This window comes from Filicampus tigris, chromosome 11 (assembly GCF_054856515.1).
Source record: "Filicampus tigris isolate MCC_2025a chromosome 11, RoL_Ftig_1.0, whole genome shotgun sequence".
NCBI lineage: Eukaryota > Metazoa > Chordata > Actinopteri > Syngnathiformes > Syngnathidae > Filicampus > Filicampus tigris.
Genome location: NC_141227.1, coordinates 8896702 through 8918384, shown reverse-complemented (window position 1 = coordinate 8918384; position 21683 = coordinate 8896702). Strand labels below are relative to the sequence as shown.

The 21683-nt window shown below is 38.3% G+C and overlaps 1 protein-coding gene across 1 annotated transcript in view; it reads left to right on the top strand.

Moving 5' to 3' along the window:
* The window catches only part of cdh23 (cadherin-related 23), a 183499-nt gene that overhangs the window by 41154 nt on the left and 120662 nt on the right, over positions 1 to 21683 (top strand). Inside the window, exons 4-6 of the mRNA XM_086044818.1 lie at positions 922 to 1064; positions 1248 to 1295; positions 6013 to 6105. Of these exons, the coding sequence (XP_085900944.1) occupies positions 922 to 1064; positions 1248 to 1295; positions 6013 to 6105 (284 nt within the window). The remainder of the gene's footprint in view (positions 1 to 921; positions 1065 to 1247; positions 1296 to 6012; positions 6106 to 21683) is intronic.

Below are 21683 nucleotides of genomic sequence, written 5' to 3'. Positions count from 1 at the left end.
ATGGAACATGAACAGACATTTTACACACAAATCAATATTCAGTAATGTACAGTGCAGAGGGGCTCCACACTGCCCCTAAGTGCTTGCATTTTGCCCCTAAAATTTGAGACAGTGCGAGTACATTGTTCTTCTACTCATGCACGTGCGACCAGTAAATCTGCCGATATTTTTGTTATTTAAAGAAATGTTGTCGCTGACAGACTTGTGTTCCATACTTCAGCCCAGTTGTTGGCATAATGCACAAATGAGCAAGTTTTCCAACCAATATTAACTCCAAAAGAAGAAAGGAGACAAAGAAGAAAGTGGGCCAATGTGTATGAGAGCAGACGTGTGGGGTTGGGGGCGAATGACCACTGTGATCAGCTAATGTGTGTAAAGAGGCGGGTCTTGGTGTTAATGCATAAATCTACAGGTTTCACATAACTCTTGTAAACGATGACCAATAGAGCAAGAGGAGACAAATTCTTATAATGAATCTTACTCGTTTGAGGAAAAAAAGGCTGGAAATTCTGTAACATAAAGTGGCGTTGTGCTATCACAAATTTGGCGCAAATGAGAGGGAATTATGCACGGTCCCAAAATATTGATCTTAGGCCCGTAACATTTCAAGTTAGGGGCCATTGTGCTCCTAGTAAAAGAAATTTGAAACTTGTTTGGGCCTGGATAAGCGCTAATGATTTGTCAAGTAAATCTGTCTTTCAGTAAGTTTGTAACAGCACTTTGGTCCGAGCATTTTGAATAACTTTTGAACACCCAATCAACTGGAGAACACGTTCTGCATATGAAATCAAACTGACCTGACTAGCTGATTTGCTTTCAAATTTTAGGTTTAGTTTGGTACACTCAATTAAAAGATGAAAATGTTGTTGTCATTCTGGAATATGTGGTGCACACTGGACCAACTGTGTTTCTCTCTGGCAGGTTCCTCAGTGGCTCAACTGAAGGCAACTGACCCTGAAGGGGAACCGCTTATGTATGGGGTTTCAGGAGAGGAGGCAATGCGGTATTTTTCAGTGAACAAAGATACTGGTGTTGTGTGGCTTCGACAGCAGCTTGATCGCGAGGTAAGATCGTACAAGTGCATTAGCAACAGTGATTTCTTTGAACCTGACAGCCCATATTCTTTTCATAGGTTTTGGCCTTAAAATGTTTGAATAAAAAGAATGTTGTTGGCACAGAGTAGCAATTGTATGACTTGTTCAGTAGTTTTTGCAAAAATTGCACTGATGTGTGTTTGTATTTTTCAGACCAAGTCAGAAATGCAGGTTGAATTCTATGTGAGCGACATTCAAGAGGTAAGGGCGGAATTTTGTCCTCCATCTTGTCCCTCCTTTCATCGAAAATACCTTGAAAGGGCCTTACATTGTACAGCTTAGTTACTGGAACATTAACCGTTCCTCTATATAATCCAGGCTATGTATTACGTCAACTTAAATAATTTTAGCTTTATTTAAAGGGCAATTTAACAAAACAGCCGCAGTAGAAACAAAGTGTGTAACATAAACAAAAACTGAACAAAAACATAATAACTAGTCTATGTGAAATTTCTGGAGAAATTGCATGTGAATGCTGAATGCCAAAATTTGAACGCATGTATAATGATGACTGTTATATAATGTTGTATGTTATGATGTACAAACATCAATTGTTAAATAAAAGTGCCTATGTTGAATTCAAACAAGGGTACACAAGAATGTACAGCATTTACCGCTGCACTATCAAGTACTTGCTCAATAACTGTTGTTATAGCAGAGACAATGTGTTTCAATCAGATTGAATGCCAACAGGAATGGATCGCTATAGATGAAATTTTGCTTGTTGACATGTTGATAATGTACAGTTGGAGGTGGGATTTGAACCATGAACCTGTTGGTCAATGATTAAGCAACACTACCAAGTCAGCTAAACTCAGGTTAACACCAGCTGTGTAGTAATCTTCAATTGTATTGAAGGGTATGGGATGCTGAAATCAAAAGTGCAATTTCTGTCCCATTGGAAATGATTCGGGAATTTTTTAATGTAAAAATGAAACTGTAAGAAAACTGTATGTATGTTGAATGACAAAAATAATGCCCCGGAAAGCATGAATTTTAGGAATATGTTGAAATTGGAACCGTGTAAATCAGATGTATTATGCGGGAGTTGAATCCGGACAAAAAAGTGAGTGGAATAAGAATCAGGATAACATATGTGTGAATGCTTTCAGCATTCAGCAATGCATTTTAGCAATGCTTTCAGCATTCACACAGTTACAATAATAATAGTCAATAAAATTGCTCTTTTTAAAATCTTTACCTCTTTTAAAACATCACCAATCTCTATGTGTTTAGAGTAGACCAAACTATCACTGTCCTTATGTGGACCGATCACTGTTGCACAAGCTGCCAGTTGGTACTGTCAAGGTGTATGAAGTTGTAGTCGGATTCTCCAGAGGAGGCAGGGAAAAACATTTGTATGCTTCCTTCACACTGTTATACAGAAGGTCCAAACTTTTATTCCCTCATTGGGATGCTGAAAGGGTAGTCTTGCGATCACAGTACACATGACATCACTTGAGTGTTGGCTGCAGCCGCTGATGTTTAAATGTAAAGAAACAACTGTGGTTTTCTAAAAACTGTTAGTTCGTCCATCGGCAAGTAACCTTACATTCCCCATCACGGTCAATTGAAGGAACGGTTTAAATCTCCTGTACCACTGAGTCCCTCTCCAGCACTGATTCCCGTCGATGTCCAACTGTCCTCAGAGATGCATTCTTTGCTGGGTGGATGTCAGGCTGCTCCATGTTAGAGGAGAGGCAGCACCTCCTCATGTTTGTTGATGAAGCATCGTAAGTGGGAAAAAAGTCAGACAGCATTAACATTCTCCAACAATACATCACAGACGGAAGAAAAAAATAGTATCATTATGGTATAACTATTATAGAATAGGTTAGATGAAGGAGTAAGAAAAAAGGAAATAATAGCAAAAGTAAGTCGCTTCAACAGGATGCTGACTCACAGTGCTCAACTTAAGTTGCACAGAAGAGACACTTGTGGATGTGGGTGTTTGTGAGTGTGTGGATTCGTTTCTAGTGACTAACCTGTTATACCTGTCCAGTATCATTAAATACATCAATTTCAGTGAGGTCTTGATGCTTTACCATTTTGAACAGGATTGATACGTTTCAAGCTTTATTCACTTTTTAGACCCAAATTTGAGCCAGATTGTAGGTTTCTCTGAGAAGTCGTAAATTAATCAAGTGTAACGTTCAGCGGCTAAATCATTATTTTCTGTTCAGGAATGCAAGTATATAAAACTATAATTTCACATTTGACATCACTGTAAGTAAAAAGGTACATTAGACAATTCAGTGATACCAACAATAACTACATTCCAGCATTACTAAATATAACATTGGCTGGAGACCTTCTACTGTACATACTGGAAAATTAACCACATCAGAAAGAAAAATTCAGTAGTTTAGTAATTACCAATAATATACATTTTGGGCAAGTGTGGCATAAAACGTACTTTGGCTGGATATCGAACACGTTTGTTAAGCCCTGAATTTCAAATACTTCTTTTTATTCCTAAGACATATATCTAAAGTGAATCATCTTTCTTTTGTCCTTCATCTGCGATGCCTACACCTGTATTCTAAATAGATGGAGCCAGCAGTGACAGGGATGATAGAATGAAAAGACGGTTTAAAGCAGTGGCGGCTGGTGGAGCTTGCGCTTGGAGGGCCGCTATAAAAAATAGAATAAAAAAATGTTAAAAACATGGTATATAACTTTAAAACAATTGGCGTTAATTATATGCAGATTTTTTTTTTGCTATTTGCGGGCCGTTCTGGTCTCTATTTCCCACGAATAGCTGGCATCAACTGTAAATGTATTGCTCAACAAAATAACTTCCTTTGTTCCTTAAGTTACATGAAATTGATGGCAATTGTCTATTCCATAGTATATTTTTCCCATTTGTTCATAAAAAAGGTATTTTTTTAAAGAGCACACAATTAAATGAACTATGAATAAATATACATACACATACACACATACATATGCATACATACAAAAACCAGTGACAGGAATAAGTCCCAATCAAAGTATGTGGTTGTACAACTTCTTCAAGCCATACAGTGAAGTGCGAAGAAATAAATTGAAAACAGCAGTGCTTCAAGTGACAATTAGATACACCTACCATTTAACCAGAGTTTTGCTACACAAATTTCTCATCTAGTTCTTTCGTTACCATTTAATTCAACTGTGGTTTTGAATCTGAAAACTGGGTGGCACCCACGTAATGACGTTCTTAGAAGAAAAAGAAGAAAACTCACAGAGGAAATCATGACGACATGATGTAAATTGTAGCGCTGTGTTCTAACCTGTAAATAAAATACAATTTTAAAAAAACATACAAGACTGATTGTTTAGTTTAGCCGAATGTCCGGTACAGGCCGAGACAGCGACCCCACCCACTGTGAATCTCTTTGCAGCGATCAAAGGCTTTACCTCCGCTGAACGGTAGCGCCACCAAGTTAGATGCTAATGCTAATGTCAACGCTAGTGTAGTGACCCACTTTCTATCACTTCAGTGATCAGTAAGCTATTATCTTGTTACAAAAGCTCAAGCGCTGCAACTGCCGTCACAAGTAGGAGCCCAGCTCACAGACATTGGTGTCAGCCATCAAAGGCAATGCATGTGCATTGGAAATAGGTCATAACGTGCTCATTTCACAGCTGATTTTCATTAAGTTTACCTTTATGTCTACGCCAAAGCGCGTGCTATCAATACAGACAATGGGGTGGGGGGGGTGGTTGTGGTGACATGCACGAACATGGAATGCAGCAACACTTTGCCTTTATGGGGTTGTCATATGGACCTATTTTACATATGTATGGTTCTCGGAATGCATTGCATTCACATGTGTTTGTGTTACCAACAGTTGAATATGTGTCCTATTTAGCATATTTATGTTGCACTATGTTTATATAATTTTTAAACAAACCATGACTTTAGGTTGTGGGTAGAATAGTGACATCCAAATTAGTGAAAATTAACAAAAAATGAATTGTAAAAATTTACCAGCCGGTTGATAGGAAACACCTGTGGCTAAAGCCAAACTGTGGCAGTGTTTTTAATATTTGGACCTGGATTTGACAACTCTGAACGAGAGACTATCGGCACTGTTCTGTGCTCCCAAACGGGAAGTATGTCATTGTTTGAAACTCTAGAGATTTAATACATCAATTTTACTCTTTAATAGCAATATACTATTTATCCTCCTTATCTAAAAACATATGTACACATATTTTGAAATATTTATATTATAATATTTCATTTTGATTATTTTATTTTTTTTCTCTTTCAATGTGACTCAGCTGGGTAGTAGGACTAGGCACCCTAGCACTCTCTATTGATGAGCCGCCAATGATTTAAAGGGAAATCACCCCAAGTGGGTATCAAGAATGAAGAATCAAGAAGACTCACGTCGTTCTTGCATCCCACCTCTTTGTAAAATTCCGAGACAGCAAATTGACTTGCAGACTATTTAAAGATTTATAACAGTGCATCTGAATGCACAATTGCAAAGAATCAATAAGGCAGAGAGTTTATTACTAGAAATTCAATAGAAGACCATAGAAAGTATTGCATGCAAATACACTAAAGTGACCTTTGCCCTCGCTGACATGAACACAACTATTGGTGTTAGATAAAATGCGTGTGCTCCTCATTAGCCTGCATGTTTTCTTCCCTTTCTTTCCACTTTATTTGTGATGGAGGGACAAATGAACATTTCAATGATAAAATGTAAAAGCACCCAATTATAGCCAAAATGTATCAGTTTGGTCTGTGTTGTATCTTAACGTATATATAAATGTTTTTTATTAATTAATTTTTTTTTTTTTTTTTTTTAAACAAGAATCTTGTATTAATTGTCATTGTTTACACATTCGGTCAACCTTTCTGGACTATAGCTTTCTTGTTGTGAGTGGAGGACATATTTTTACCAAGATATTTCCTCCTCAGGTGGTCAAAGACACAGTCAACATCCAAATTGGAGATGTGAATGATAATGCACCAATCTTCCATGGGCAGCCTTACACTGTCCACATCCCAGAGGTAAGGCTGAACGAAAATGAGAGAATAACTTACTTACTGTTGCGCTTTTATTTAACAGGTTTTTCCCATTTCCATGCTGAAGATCTGAAACAAAATCGCAACACATCACCTAAAAGTTGTAATCAGAATCAGAATTGCGAATTATGACGGATCATAAAAGAGCATATATGAAAAGCCAGTAAAGATTGGAGTAACTACTTATAGCTTACGGATGTCAAACTAATGATGAAAATGGTTTTGTTTGCATTTAATTGCATCGGCCATCTACTCCAGATTTGAGGAATTTGCTTCGAGCTAATGTTTGAGAGACTGTCCAACCTACCTTGTAGGTTGGAAAATATTCCCTTTTGAGAGACCTCAAGCTGTTTTCCCGTAACACGTTTCTGTGCTTCTCTGACCTCTCGCTGTATATGGTACCTCACTACTCTCCATCCTTCTCCTCTTTGCCCTCTCACTCATCTAATCCATGATATGAAGTAATTGCCAGAGTGGAGTGCAGGACTTCAAATAGGGAGCTAAATCCACACACTCACAAACACACACGCACCTACACACCCCTACACATACAAACACATCTTGTGTTTATATTGAGTCCATAATTTTCAGAGTTTTCTCCAAATCTTCAAAGTCGCTGGGTTTTTCTCTCCCCAATCCTTAAAGCCAAGCAAATAAAGAGGACCATTTAGACTGGGCCACTAGCTGGCAATGTTTTTCTCTCCACTCCCAAGTTAGACTCTTATTACTTATCCTAACGTATTTGTCAATATGTCTTGTCTAATAGCACACACCCAATGAGTTCAGTCTTGCGGGTTGCATTAAGAATAAGGGGCAGTTCAAATTGAATTTTCCGTTTTAGGAAGTGATTTCACCATGTCACCTTTCTTGTACCACTTTCTCCACCTTAAATGGTTTCTTTGCACATTTTGGTAGCTCCTTTATATGGCTTCATTACCCCAATGACACAAAGCGGCTCATGTGAAGCAAACATGCCGTGACATCACTCCATCATGCTGTAACACACCACAGTACATGAGAGAGTACTCTCAGAAATATAAAGTTGAATAATGTTATAAGAACAATGGAAGTGTGTCTTCAGTGTGATTTAAGTTGCAATGCAAAATAGTAATAATAAAGTCTATTGGTGGGTTATGCAGAAATATTTGGAAATACAGTGCAAACAAATTTGCTATTGTCCCTGTCCAAACAAAATAAGTAATGAGTCGTATGTCTGTTTCTTTGTGTGTATCATGTTTGAAGGCAAACTTGTGCAAAGATTGACTAAACTATATACTATTCATTTGTGGAAATTGTGGAGAAACAGTTTTTCACTTTTAGTGTTCCTGTTGTTTGGGTGTGACTAAAATGGGATGCCGTGACACACTTGGGGTCCGGTATGAGTTGTCTCCTCCCCCGCTATATAAGAACATGAGAACCTTTGTTCACATCAGGAATTGTGATGTGCAGTTAGCTAGCCAGCTATGCTACACCCCAAAAATGCATCTTGACTTCAGACAGTCCACTGGATTGACCACTTTAGAGTGTTTCATTGTTGGACGTAAGTGTACAAACGTATAAAAAAAAAAAAACGGAAGAGCGACAGAAAAAAAATCAATCAGACGCAACAGCTAATATGTGGACTCGGATTTCACGTCTGTGTGGCCACTTTAGAGCGCCTCGTTGTTGGCCGTGAGTGTGCTTGCATCACAGAGAGGTGCAAGAGCGAGGAGGGTGGGAAAAAAGTCAGACAAGGATCTGTACTTCACGTTGGCTGCTTTAGAAATTGTGGTGTGAAAAGTCTGTGTGCTGACATAGTGGGATGTATTACAGCCAAGCGGATATACAGTATTTTTGCAACTCAAACGTGTAGAGATAGGCAGGCAAAGAATACAAAGTAGCATCATTTTTCCTTTTTCTTTAATTACTTCAGGTTAAAAAAAAATACAAGTGAACACAAAATTATTCCATTCCGAGTATCATAGACTGACCGAGGGTTCATTTTTGAGCCAACATTTTTTTTCTATTGCGATGTATTCTATAAGAGAGTTGAGCCAGTGGCTGAATTTGTTGTCCATTTTGAAAGATTATTTTCTTTGTAATAGTCAGAGAGGCCAGTTGTTGGTTTTTTTTGTATTTGGGAGGGAGTATTAGTAGCAGTAGTATTTTGTCGAAGTTGAACGCAAATTTTAGGAAAATGCCCAGCTCTGCCAAGTAGTACCGTGGTTGTACCTTTCAACTCATGCACATTTGGTGAAAATTCTTATAAAGCACTATATTTTAATTCCTAAAGCTTTAACTGTTTGGCTATTGGGGTTAGGATGTTGTATTTTTTTATTTAAAAAAAAAAAAACCGACCCATCAGATATTCTGGCACAAAAATGCAGAAAATAATATAACTCGGCAGTTGCAGAAGACAAGCAGTACTGGAGTACTGTACAGCGCAATGCGTTTAGCAAGACAAGCAGCCCTGGGGGTCGTGTGTCTTGATGTCATTTTAATTTGTAGAGCCATAAAAAGGGTGAAGGGAAGCAGGTGGGCTTCTCGTGTTTCCTCTGTATGTGTTAATGAACTGCAAGACCAAAGCACACACTCAGCCACCAGAGTCTGGATGCCAGAACTGTAAATATCCCCAGGAATAATGTTTGGATTGAACAGCAGATGGGTACAGACTTAAATCAGGCTATGATGGATACTGTTTCTAAATTCTAAACAGTATATGGAATAGATCAACTTTATTTATCCATAAATGTGACTGTCTGAGATACTCTAGGGCAGGAGTCTGTTAAAAATGTATTTAAGGCTTTTGACAATTGAAAATTTGCCCTAATTCAATCCCAAATATTTAGTCCTGATGAGCAGTTATATTAAACAGCTATAATTTTATCGTATCCCAACCAGAAAAATGTTTGAATTTGAGCAGATCGTTTCAGCTCTTTCCCCCCCTCACACCCACCAACTTATTCCAATTTTGTAAAGCTGATTGTAATAACGGAGGTGTTTCAAATGGGGGGTTTTGCAATGCCCGTATTGGGCTGTACATTTCCTGTCTTCATATGCAACTAAAATGACCATAAAAGCTGCATTAAAACACTCAATATGCATTGAGTATAATTATAATATTATGAGTCAGTTATTTGGTTTCAGATATTCTTCATGATTTTTATCCTTTTACTTTTTTATCCTCTTTCCATTAATACAATTCCTGTATTCGATAAAGTGCAGTGGCATCCAGTCTGTGATAATGCACATACAAAATGGTTAAATTACTTATTAAATTACGTATTTGCTACCCACTGAAAGCAAAATATGCTGAATAATTTTCTGTAACCTTATTGTCGGTATCTTAGTAGTTAAGAGGCTTCAATATTTTATTGTTTGCTATATTATTGATTTGACAGACATGTTAGAAAACTCGTGTAATAAACACATAGACACGCGCGCACACATGCAGGCACACACACAAATCACATAGTTTCAGTCTGAAACTAGTACACCTAATATGAAGAAGGAATGGGATTTAGCCAGCCGAATAAAGGCTCACTGTCTGCTCTCACTGTGCCTCCTGTATTGTAATAAATTGTTGTGGCTGCAGAGTTGTGTGGCTACTGGTTGCCCGGCTCAGGTCTCAAAGAAAATTCCGCCTGACACTAAGACCCTGAGCCCCATAGGGAGGGATGTGGGATTTAAGGAGAAAGGGTGGGGGGGGGAATATGAAGTAAAAAGACTAAATGAGACACTCAGTATTTGATCAGTCACTGGCTACTCTTAATATATTTCTTATTTTCCTGGATTCTATTATATGTACCCTCCTTTCACTTACCTCCAGATGTCTCCAGACTACTTCCCTTGATACTTTGAAATCACTAGGTCTCATGTCTCAGTACTTAATGTAATCTCATCCTTTGCATGCTATCCCAATAATGCTCTCAATTACCTGCTGGTTTTATTGAACTACAGTCTAGCATGTCTCATGCATTTTAACTGTGACTATTTTACATGGACTGTTTGGGTCTAGACTTTCTTTGCCGTGTCTGCTTTTATTTTTTAACAAATGTCATTCTGACTGTATAAAACGGCCTACAATGAATGTAATTTTATTCTGTGGAGAACTAAGGGAAGTGGGCGTTTCTGTGGATAGAAATATTTCCCTTTTGGCTAGAGACTGTTATCTGAAAGGAAGGACACCTCTGTGCGCACTGATTCTATGGGCGAGTTCCAACATTTGTTTTAGACAATGGCGACAGTTCCTTCTTTTCGTCCTCTCAACCTGTTTCTTTTGAAATGAAGGCTTTTTAAAGAAGATCACAAAAGGTCCCTGTTGCTGCTTTTTCCTGTATTTTAACATTAGCCTGTCCCGATACAGGTTGTCTTATGTGTCTTCTGGTCCAAAAGAGACTTCTTCCCTGCTCTGCGGCACTGGTCAATCCAATATTATAGTTCTTGCACAGTTGCAAGTAAATCATGTAAACCATTCCGATTACTTGGATTTCTGGTGGTCATAAAATAAATAGTTATCCTTCTATACAATAAGGCATAACATTAGACAGACACAGTCTGCTTAAACGAATACAACTCTAACAAGTGCGTAAATGTTTTCATGTTCAATTCAAAGGTTCACATAATCTGCAAAGGCAACTGGACTTTTCTTTTTTGATAAAGAAAAGGTTAACGTACTTTTCTACCCTTCACTGTTTACATGTTGTTGTGTTTGGTAAGCATGGACACATATCAAGTAATTGGTGTGCGGAATTAGTGGGTTTAGTTTTAGAAAACTTTATGCAGCAAACCAGGGAAATAACTCAAGGGGTCACATACTTTTTTTCAACTGTAATTTTGTTTCTGTCTCTTACCCTCAAGCCCCCAGGCCACCTTATTGAGTATGTTACCCGTGCACAGATGAGCTCCTCCTTGAACTTGTCTTCCTGTCAATAATTTCTTTGGTTCTCCCATTACAGTTTTATCCATCTGCTCTTTTGTTTATGCCTGCCAATTCTGACTGGAACTTACAGTAACATGATGAGCCGCTCCACAAACTAATATGGTCTTTTCAAACCTCACTCGCTCATTTGAAGCTGATACAGTGCATATGGTAACATTATCTTCCAACTCAAGCTGTTAAACCAGCTGTTTGCACATATACTTTGTATTTCAAACAGAAACATTTCAGTAAGTGGCTTCTGCCTTCATGCATTGTGCTTGTTATGTTTGCGCTGAGCGTGTAGCTTTATATGTGCATACAGTATATGCAATACTCTCTGTTGGAAGCCTTCATTTAGTCTTAAATGTAGTTTCTTTGAGCATTCATATCACATTTGATGAAAGAAAAACAACTGAAACAGCAATAATAAATGAACAAAATGGATGTATTTTGATAATAATAATAATAAATGAGATTCAACCTGTTCATTAAAAAAAAAAAATCACTTCAGTGAGTGTAAAGTAATAATTTTCAACTTTACTGAAATGATTACTTCTAATAATTACCAACATGAAATAATGACTAATATCAGTCCAAGCAGTGATCGGGTGATTATTAGGGCTCAACAAAAAGGCAACATCACAACTATTCAGAGTATGATAAAAAAAAAAAAATCCCTGCGTAATAGTGTTGTGTAATTAAATACAAGAGCAGATACTGCCAGATAAACAGTTCAGGTCCACTGCTCAGTGAGGCACAGGAGAGGAGGATGCTTTCAAACAGTAGCGTGAACTGCACCACTGATTTGTTTTATGGATGTCATGATATGATGATATGCAACTTTACAGTCTAAAACCTAAATATAGGCATACTGTACTGATAAGAGCATGGAACAGTTTTTCAAGCAACAGGACATGTTTTCACAGTCTTTACAAAATCACATAGAGCACAATGTGTTCTTTTCACTTTTTCATGTTGATGTCAGTTGAGTGGGAATGTGTACATATTGGGATGGTGGATAGGTCAAATGACTTTGGAATTTGAAGTCTGGTCCGCTGAGGCGATTTAATTTGGATTTATATGCCAATTACTGTAAGTCGCACAAACCTCTGTCATTAGTTATGTGTCAAAACATGTTCATTCAGCAAGCATCAAAGGTGTGCTTTGCCCAAAGTCAGCTGGGATTGGCTCCAGATCCCCCTTGACCTGAGGACAAGTTCTATAGAAAGTGGATGGATGGATGTAGATGCTAAGCACCTTCACAAAGAAATCCGAGATTCGCTTGACTGGCTTTGTTTACCATTAAAGTTTCTGTACTTTAAAAGATAGTTGAACAGTAAATGCAATCTATTTTTTAAGGCGTTTAAGGCAAAGCGCAAGATATGTGTGTTGTTTGACCTGGAGAACTAGTTTTCCCTGCATCTTTTTGCATGTCAGGGGTTAACGCTAAAATGCTACAGAGGCATTACATGGCCTATGTGCCTTGTGATGTTAAATCACCTCCTCTTTCTCTATTTATTTTTCTGTCATTTAGCTCACTGAGCATGAAGAGCACCTTGATTTGCAAGCTATGTCGGGATGAGTGCATATTTATCTGTCAAAAAAGGAGAGGCTTTTGTTACAGAGTGACCATCATGAGATGAAGAGAGAGAAAGCGAGCGAGAGGGGGAAGGCGTGAGAAAGAGGGAGGTAAAGAAAGGAAAGTGGGTGCAGACAAGAAAAGACGGCATGAGTGGGGCAAGATTGAAGGGAGGGAGAGAACGGCTTGCACTCCCAAAAGCCATTAAAGTTTGATTCACCCACTCCTTACTCTTTGAATAAATCAACCTGTCAGTCCCTCTCTGCCTTTTCTTTCAAGTGTGTGGGGACCCTCCCCTCCATCCCAGCCCCCACAATGCCTTCGGCTCTCTCCTTTGCAATGACACTCACTTGGCAGAACTGAGAATTTTGACAAGGTTTTACTAACAAGATGATAGTTGTGCATTTTTTTAGTCTTTCTTGTTTTGTAGATGCACGGGTTATTTATATATTATGAGGTACGTGTGTTTAATACTAAGTTTGTGGGAACAATAGTGTGCTGGAAGTAAAAGTGCTATTAATCTGCTGGACATGTCCAGAGTTTCCATAATAGAACATTATAGCCTTTGCAATTTTGTCAAACCCATTATGGAAGACATGCTCCCGCAATTCAAAGAAGGGTAACCGGCATTAATTAAAATATGCTTGTTTTCTTTTTTTGCAGTCCGACACAGCACGATGGTGCATGTGGTTAGCTGACAGTCACAGGTTCTGGTTCGAATATTTGCTCAGACCTTTCTTTGTGGCTCATTGTGTTTGGATGATTTTTTTCAAGGTGCTCTGTTTCATCCCACATTCTAAAAACAAGCACGTCAGGTTCATTTGAAATATCTACATTTTCTATAGCCGAATGAGTCTGCTTACTTCACGGTAACCATCCTTATTTTACTCTCACATTCTTAGCTTAAGCCATTAAGCCCGGGAGCGCATAACCGCGTTTCTACCACTAGAGCTGGGAGCGCTGTTGACTCTTTCTACCTTTCAAACCGGGGGAACGGATACGTCACCGTCCTTTTTTAATCCAATTCTCCGTCTCTTAGCCAACTTAATGCATCAGAATATACACGTGACGGTGTCGCGATACCGCGGAGGATGTCGTGGAATTTTTTCGAGCCGTAGGTAGGTTAATGGCGGACGCCGTCAATCGGCGGGAGCTCTGATTAAAGTAAGTAATGGCAGTGATATATAGACGACGTGCACGGCCAGTGGAACCAGTCGAACGTGATATGATATGGTTTGTAGACAATGACTATGTTGACATCTTTGTAACAGAATAGAGGATGGTAATTACCACTTGATTTTTTTTTTTATAAAATAGTGCTTCTATTGCATTGACACGTTATTTTTACATATTCGATTGAAACAGTAAATAATAATAAATTCTGCCTGTATGAAAGCCACATGTCTAAGCTCTTTAATTCTTTTGGAATTATGTTTCTGTCTACTACAGGGGCTGAGATATTAATCATTTTGTAAGTGTTGAATTTCTGGGAGAACTTCACGTTTTCAAGGGTAATTCCAAAGGCAGCCTTAGGTTTTGGGGAGCTGTTGAGAAAGGCGCTTTAGGCCTTAATGGGTTAACACCTCTCACTGACAATGGTCCTTGCAACAAAAAGCCAGAGGCAAATAAACTAAACACATGCAGAGGTAATCTCATGCTGTATTCTGATGTGAGTCATTATGAGTGTTCCATGTCCAAAGTTTTTTCATTTTTTCCTGACTCCAAGTTATAGTGACAAGACACTCTACTGTAGTTTTTGTGAGGTCTTGGTTTGGGTCCTAAAGCCCAGAATGACTACTGATAGACTGGAGCCAGCCATTAAAAAAAATATTTATCAAACTGCCAATCCATCAATACCAGAGTTTTTTCAGTCCAAAACTGTACAATGCATATGGAAGTATTAGATTTTTATGAGGACACAGGTGAGGCAGACTTTAGGGGGCCGATAGTGGCTGGGAAAAGGCGAATAGCGCAAAGGGTCTTGCCAAATGATACAATTGAATGCTACCTTTTGCCCTAACCGGGATCTGATGGGTATAATTAAAAAAAAAAAAAAGTATATGCTCAAAAATAACGAAAAGTAAGATACAGTGTGGACCCAATATTTTTGCAATTCCTCCAGCTATTCATCTTCTGCTTATCTGGGGTGGGGTTTTGGAGGCAGCAACCAAAGCAAACAAGCAGACTTATCTGGGGATCTTTGTATACTATTAGTAAGAACTCTACAATTATATCCACACCAATATACCTCCCTCGTCCAAATAAACCCTGTCATTCCTCCATTTATGGTGTCCCCAACATAAATGCTGTGATGTATAATTGAGTTATCTGCTCGGCCACTCGCTCATAGAGAATAACAGGAACAGGGAGAAAAGTAGAAAAGCATAAGCCAAAGACTCAGTGAATTGAGTCTATTTTTTTTTTTTTAGCACAGTTTCCAGAAGAACTGCAATCATCAACTAAGGTGTTAAAATACTAAAATAAAAATGCAGTTGCATATTGTTGTCTTAATTGAGTGGTGATTCCATCCGTTATTGTAATATAATTTCTTTTCTCTGGCTTTTGATCAGACCTGAAATTTTTGGCTCTTTTCCGGTGTCAATTGTATATAGTGTTTTATGTTAATTTATTGGCATTATTTATTTCTATTTGTATTTATATTTCACATTATTTATGTCTATATTTATTGATACGTGTATCACAGCCTTTTATTGTTTTTTTTAATTTATTGTATTGTTTGTAAAGTGCTTTTTTACAGCTCTAGCTGTTATGAAATGCGCTATATAAATAAAATTATACTGTATTGTATTGTATAATGTTTAAGATGTAATTGAAAGTGAAAGTGAAAGTCCTATTCTGCTAAAAGAGATCAGTAAGAGATGAAACAACTTTGGAACAAAGATTTTAGAGGTGTCATCCTCATGGGATTGATGATTACACACAACATTATTGTTCTCTAATGCCATTATTGTTGGCAGTTTTTTTTTATTGATATGTCATCAGACAATAGGCTTTGTACTCAACCTTGTTAAACAGATAATGTGAGTTTGGTTTATTCATAAAAGTGTCACTCTTGGCTGGACACGCACAACTTTTCTTGGGTACTTATATCTCTCACCCCGCTCTCTTTTCTGCTGCAGAGCTACATGAAGTGATTACAAATGGTAGTGTCACAGTTTATCAGCACATTTTGTTTCTCTGTTCATTTCCCTGTGTCAGCTTGACTCTCACTTTAAGCGTCGCCTCTTCCAGATTGGCTCACTTCTTTTCTACGTCTGTAGTAAAGGATAACAGCAAAGCAGTATTGTAAGCCTCAGTGAATTTTGGTGTGTGAAAATGACACATTTTCAGGATTTACTCAGAATTCTAAAAGCCACATAGTCATTACATTTACCCATTTGAAATCTAGAGAGTATTTATGGTTTAGCATACCCTAATTTGGAATTTGTCAAGGCCGCCTGTTGAAAGAGACGAGAAATAACACCAAAGCGCAGAAATGCACACTTACAGTTTTTTGGGGGCGGGGGAGCAACCACTGGCATTCAAGCACTGTAATAAAGCATGAGAAATTAACTATCCCTGGGGTTTAAGTTCAAGAAAAGTTGTCTGCATTAATGTACTGTAGAGGGGTCTGCAATCGCTTGATGTCACGTAGCCCTTTATAGGACACAAAGAATTAAAATAGTTATTCTCATTTTATTTACCTGTCTTCTTCTTTCTCCTTCTAATTCTTCTTCTTCTTCTTCTTCTTCTTCTCATTATTATTATCATTAATGAGTACCTATCTAAAATAACAGATTATTATGCACTCATGACCAGGGTTATAATAGTTTTGGTGCTCTCATTAAAGTTAGTTTTTATTTTGAGTTTTTGTTTTTTAAATTTAGTTAGTTCATAGTAGTATTCAGAGCGGGTTTGTTAGTTTTCATCAATTTATTTATTATATATTTTATTTGGTGTATTTATTGTGCGCATGATTAAAAAAAAACATGTCAGTAATTATTGTGGGGTAAAAACTCAATAGAAAATATCATTTTAAAAGCATCTTAAAAACAACCATCGACTTCCGGCGCCGCGCGAGTGGCAGCCCGCTACAGTAGCTCCGGCTCATCGGTGAGCCTTTTCGTGTGTTTTTGTTCTTTGCCCCTGTGTGACCTATATCTTTGCTACTGTAACAATGAAAATTTCCCCACTGTGGGATCAATAAAGGCATTCTTATCTTATCTTATCTTAACAAATCAAATCGAGCAGTCAATCAGTAAACCGAAATAACTACATTTAAAATCAACCCCCAAAGATGAAAACAAAGGAAATTTTTGCTATAATTATAGTTAGTTTTTGTTAGTTTTTAAATGTAAAACGCAGTTTCAGCTAGACATTGTTTAAAAAAAACACATTTTTATTTTATTTCAATAATCAAAATGTTTTTTTCAATTTTAGTTTTCATTATTTGGTATATTCTCTAGCTATAATAAACCTTACTTATGACACAGCATGTGTTTCTTCTGCTGAGAAACACCTCAGGCATTACGTTACATGGGAATAGAGTCCTTTTCTACCCTGACAATAACGCATTGGCCACACTACAGATGGAAAGAGACATGGATATACTGTAGAGTGTGGTGTACCTATAGCAGCAGGCAGTAGAACAGGGAGATTCAGGGGTCCACAGGTCACAGTGCTGTAAAACACACACACTCACACACCCACGCACGCACACGAAAGACTTGAAAAGGAGTGCACAGTGTGAGTCAAGGAGAGGAGAGACAGGGCATCATTTGAAAAAAAGTCAATTGTGTATTGAATCCCTTATGGTGTTCCTGTGAAAAGATGGAACTTTGGCATAGTTGAGTCAAGAAAGTTATGCAGTGGTCATCTGCCTCTCACAGTAACTGGATCATGGAGCAGAAACTATGATAAAGTTAAGGCTAAAGTTAAATTCTTGTTTACTTAATAAAGTCCCAAAACTTTTCTTTGCACTGCATCCAAAAGCAAGGATGGAGAGAATGAAGAAATGCCGAAGAAATGCAAGCACAACAATACAGTTTTGCTAAAATGACATTTCACATTGTCATATCACAATTTCAACAGGACACTTAACTGGCCTCAACATGTTTGGATGAGGTGGAGTGGATGGTCGAGAGATTGCTCACACAGGGCACACCGCATGGACCTGTGGGCACCCATGCTGGATGTGTGATTATTTCTCCTGCCAGTAATTAATGACACCCACCACACACAAAAGCAATAATAAGAAAAACTGAGCCACAAAGTTGTAGATATTCAGGGCCGAATTTACTAAAGAAATGCATGGCTTTTGCATGGCGCCAACCAAGGGGTGCCCAAGTCCGGTTCTTGAGAGCCCCTATCCATTTAGATGTCTCCCTCCTCCAACACACGTGATTCAAATGGTCAGCTCGTCACCAAGCTTTGCAGACAATACCAGTTATATTGCCATAAGGCTACGTTCACACTGCAGTGCGTGATGCCCAATTCTGATTTTTTGTCAAATCCGACCTTTTCATATAGTCATTCACGTTACAAAAACAATGTGAGTTCTACTGTGACTGCAACACATGACACTCATGCACACAAAGCACAACGTCGAGTGACGTGCCCCGCAAAAAACAACATTGTTAGGGTCTCATTTTATCATCTCATATTGCCAGAGTTGCGAGGCAGGAGGAGGTAGAAATATTTAGTAGATATGAGGCAACAGTCCTCGATCTCCTCATTTGATGGAGACGTCTACCAAAGAGGATGTCGCATTATTCCCGCATGTAATAAATTAACCATTTGCCTGGCTGAATTTCTACTATCACCACAAATGTCCTCTTAACTATCAGCAGTCTTTGACCTCTGACACTCTCACCCACCCCATATTGGGCTTTTGTTGACATATTGGTCGGATTTGTGTGGATGAGCATTCAAACTACAGATGAATTGCATACATATGCATTTTATATCCACATAAGAGGCCTAGGTCGGATTTGAAAAAAAAAATGCAATTGTACTGTTCTCGCTAAATGTGCTAAATTAAAAAATGTGATATGTGTTGCAAATGGGCAAAAAAACCAGAAATGAGCTGCAGTGTGAACATGGCCTAAGTTGTGTTGCTTTTAAAGTACAGGAACGTAAGGAGCTATCACATGCGAAAAAATTCGGAGTGATATTTTCTTGAAAAAAATATTTGAAGTTTGAAAGTAAATTTTACTTGCACAGTGTTAGTTGATTTTTAAAAAAAAACTCACTCAAGGGATGTGGAATGAACCCAGATTGGGACACAGGCACATACCAACCAGTTTTTCTTTTCCAAGTAAATATAACTCAAATATTTTTTTAGTACATGTGCTTAAACAAATCATCGCTGTCCTGTGAAAACACTCTTTTAAATTTCACTTTAATGCGATTACTGTAACGCGGAAACATGATTCAGGTAAAAATAAGAAAATGAAAAAAAATGGAGATAAGTGTTTTGCACATGACAGCGACAAAATTTTAGTTCATTTTGACTTAAGACCCAATCACACTATGTTCCAAGTGCTGCTGGTGTTCTAGGTTGACAGCTATTCTGGTAGCTGCCTCTATAAAACGGTTCTAGTCGAAAAAAGCAGCGGCAGGCATCGTCTATCCGTCACTAAGTTTCCAGCCGACCCACGAGGTCCCGGTCCATCCCTTATCAGCAACAGCCAATCGGCATCGAGAACATAATTATCATTATCATAATTATCTAATTATCATTAGAACTCACAGACGGACTGAATCACTGACGAATGCCCACCTCTGGGAAAATGTACAACAATTGATGCTAATGATGATTATGCTACCTTCTGTCTTTATAGTGTGAAATGGTTACAACATTTTATGGAGAAATTTGAAAAAGGCTGCAAAATAAATAAATACATAAAGGCCAGATAGTCTTGCCTCCCAGGATACTGTATGTGCGTTTATATGATAATCAGCTTGAATCTCATTTGCATTCAATTTTGTTTTGCGACCTCCTTGAAATAAAGTAGGTAAGGTATAACTGTTTCATCATAACATATTATATAGAAGGTTAAATTATTTTTCTAGTATTTTCAAAAATAACATTTTCTCAAAATCCACATATTCTACTATACCATGCCAGACTTTCTTTTTCCCACTGGGGTCATTTAATCTTTTTTAATGGGGTATTTTAAATGGTTGGATCCTCTTCAGTGTCTGTCTTAGTGGGTTGACAGAACGCCTTGGCCGTCATCGAGTAGGCCTCCAGCAGTGATGTTTTATATTATAATGTACTCCTTGTACTCCACTTCTTGTACTCTTGTACCAGAAGTGAATTCAAATATTAGAAAAACTCCTTATGTTGTAGTTCTACACCATAGCAAACTAAAACCACAATAAGTTCACACAGTGATTACTAAATCATTACTTCTGTGTTAGGGGCAATGTTCAAAAGTGAGCATTCGCTCATTTATGAAATCAAACATTTTGATTCACATTGGATGTGGAGTGTAAGTATTGAAGCATCAATTGTACATTTGCCATAAGATTCTGTATCTGCATGTCATTTAAGCCATCAAGGACGGGAGCGCATAACCGCATTTCTACCACTAAAGCCGGGAGCGCTGTTGCGTGTTTCTCCCTTTAAAGCCGGAGAGCTTATAGGTCATTTTCTTTTTTTAATCCAACTTTCGGTCTCTTAGCCAATGAAATGCATCAGAATATACATGTGACGGTGTCGTGAGCTGTCGGAGCACATCCGGAATTTTTTCGAGGAGTAATGGTGGACGCCGTGGATTGCGGGAGTGATATAGACGACACTCTTGTGGGCTTTAAAGCCGTGAAACCATCAAAACGTGATGTATGTTTAAGATATATGTTCGTAGACAATGACAATTTCAACGTCTTTGTAAGCGAATACAGCATGGTAATTACCACTCGATTTTTAAAATTAAAAATAACGTTTCACGGGAGGCACGGTGGACGACTGGTTTGCACGTCCGCCTCACAGTTCAGAGGTCGTGGGTTCGACCCCGGCTGCGGCCTCCCTGTGTGGAGTTTGCATGTTCTCCCTGTGCCTGAGTGTGTTTTCTCCGGGAACTCCAGTTTCCTCCCACATACCAAAAACATGCATGGTAGGTTAATTGGACACTCTAAATTGCCCCTAGGTGTGATTGTGAGTGCAGATGTTTGTTTGTCTCTGTGTGCCCTGTGATTGGCTGGCAACCAATTCAGGGTGTCCCAAGCCTACTGCCCGAAGACTGCTGGGATAGGCTCCAGCACACCCCGCGACCCTAGTGAGGATAAGCGGTATGGATAATGGATGGATGGATAACGTTTCACTTGCATCTTTGATTGAAACAGATTAATAAAATTATTTTGGAGTTGCTACAGGGGCTGAGATCTTAATTATTTTGTAGGTGGCGAAAATGTCAGGTTTTCAAGGGTGACTCCAAAGTAAGTTTTAGAGAGATGTCTCACAAGGGGCTTCAGACTTTAATGGGTTAAATCGAGTTATGTTTTTCTTTTAAATCTAATTAAAATACAGTTTGCCCACTGATTTGTTTGCACTATTAATATTATTCTGAACAAGGCTGCCTAATTGCACTGAAAAGCAAAGCACCAGATATAAGTGTCACCTTTAATGATTGTATGTATGAATACAAAACTGTTTACCTCTATTTTTAGTTTCTCAGTCAAGATGGATAACTTTACATAAGAATCAGGCAGGTGTTGCAAGACTTGCTGATGTGGCCTGACCTTGCAGCCATCCCAAAGGATCAACCCATCTGCCTCTCTTCTGTCTTTTCTGGTCTCTGTGGATCAATGTGGCATGCTGGACTTGATTACCTTTACATTTAAACAAACAGCCTTAGCTATTTGGAGGCAGTGAACCGTGAGCTGTGACAGGAAGGTTGGGGTCAGACAGTTGGGAGAGAAGACTAATCAGAAGATAAGGATGTTATTTGTCTGTTTCCTCAACTGATAAAAGGACCCATCCACACATACAAACACTTACAGCCACCCTAATGCAGCAGTCACCAACATAGTGCCTGGAGACACCATGTAGCCCCCAAGGACCAAATGATTAACCGTTGG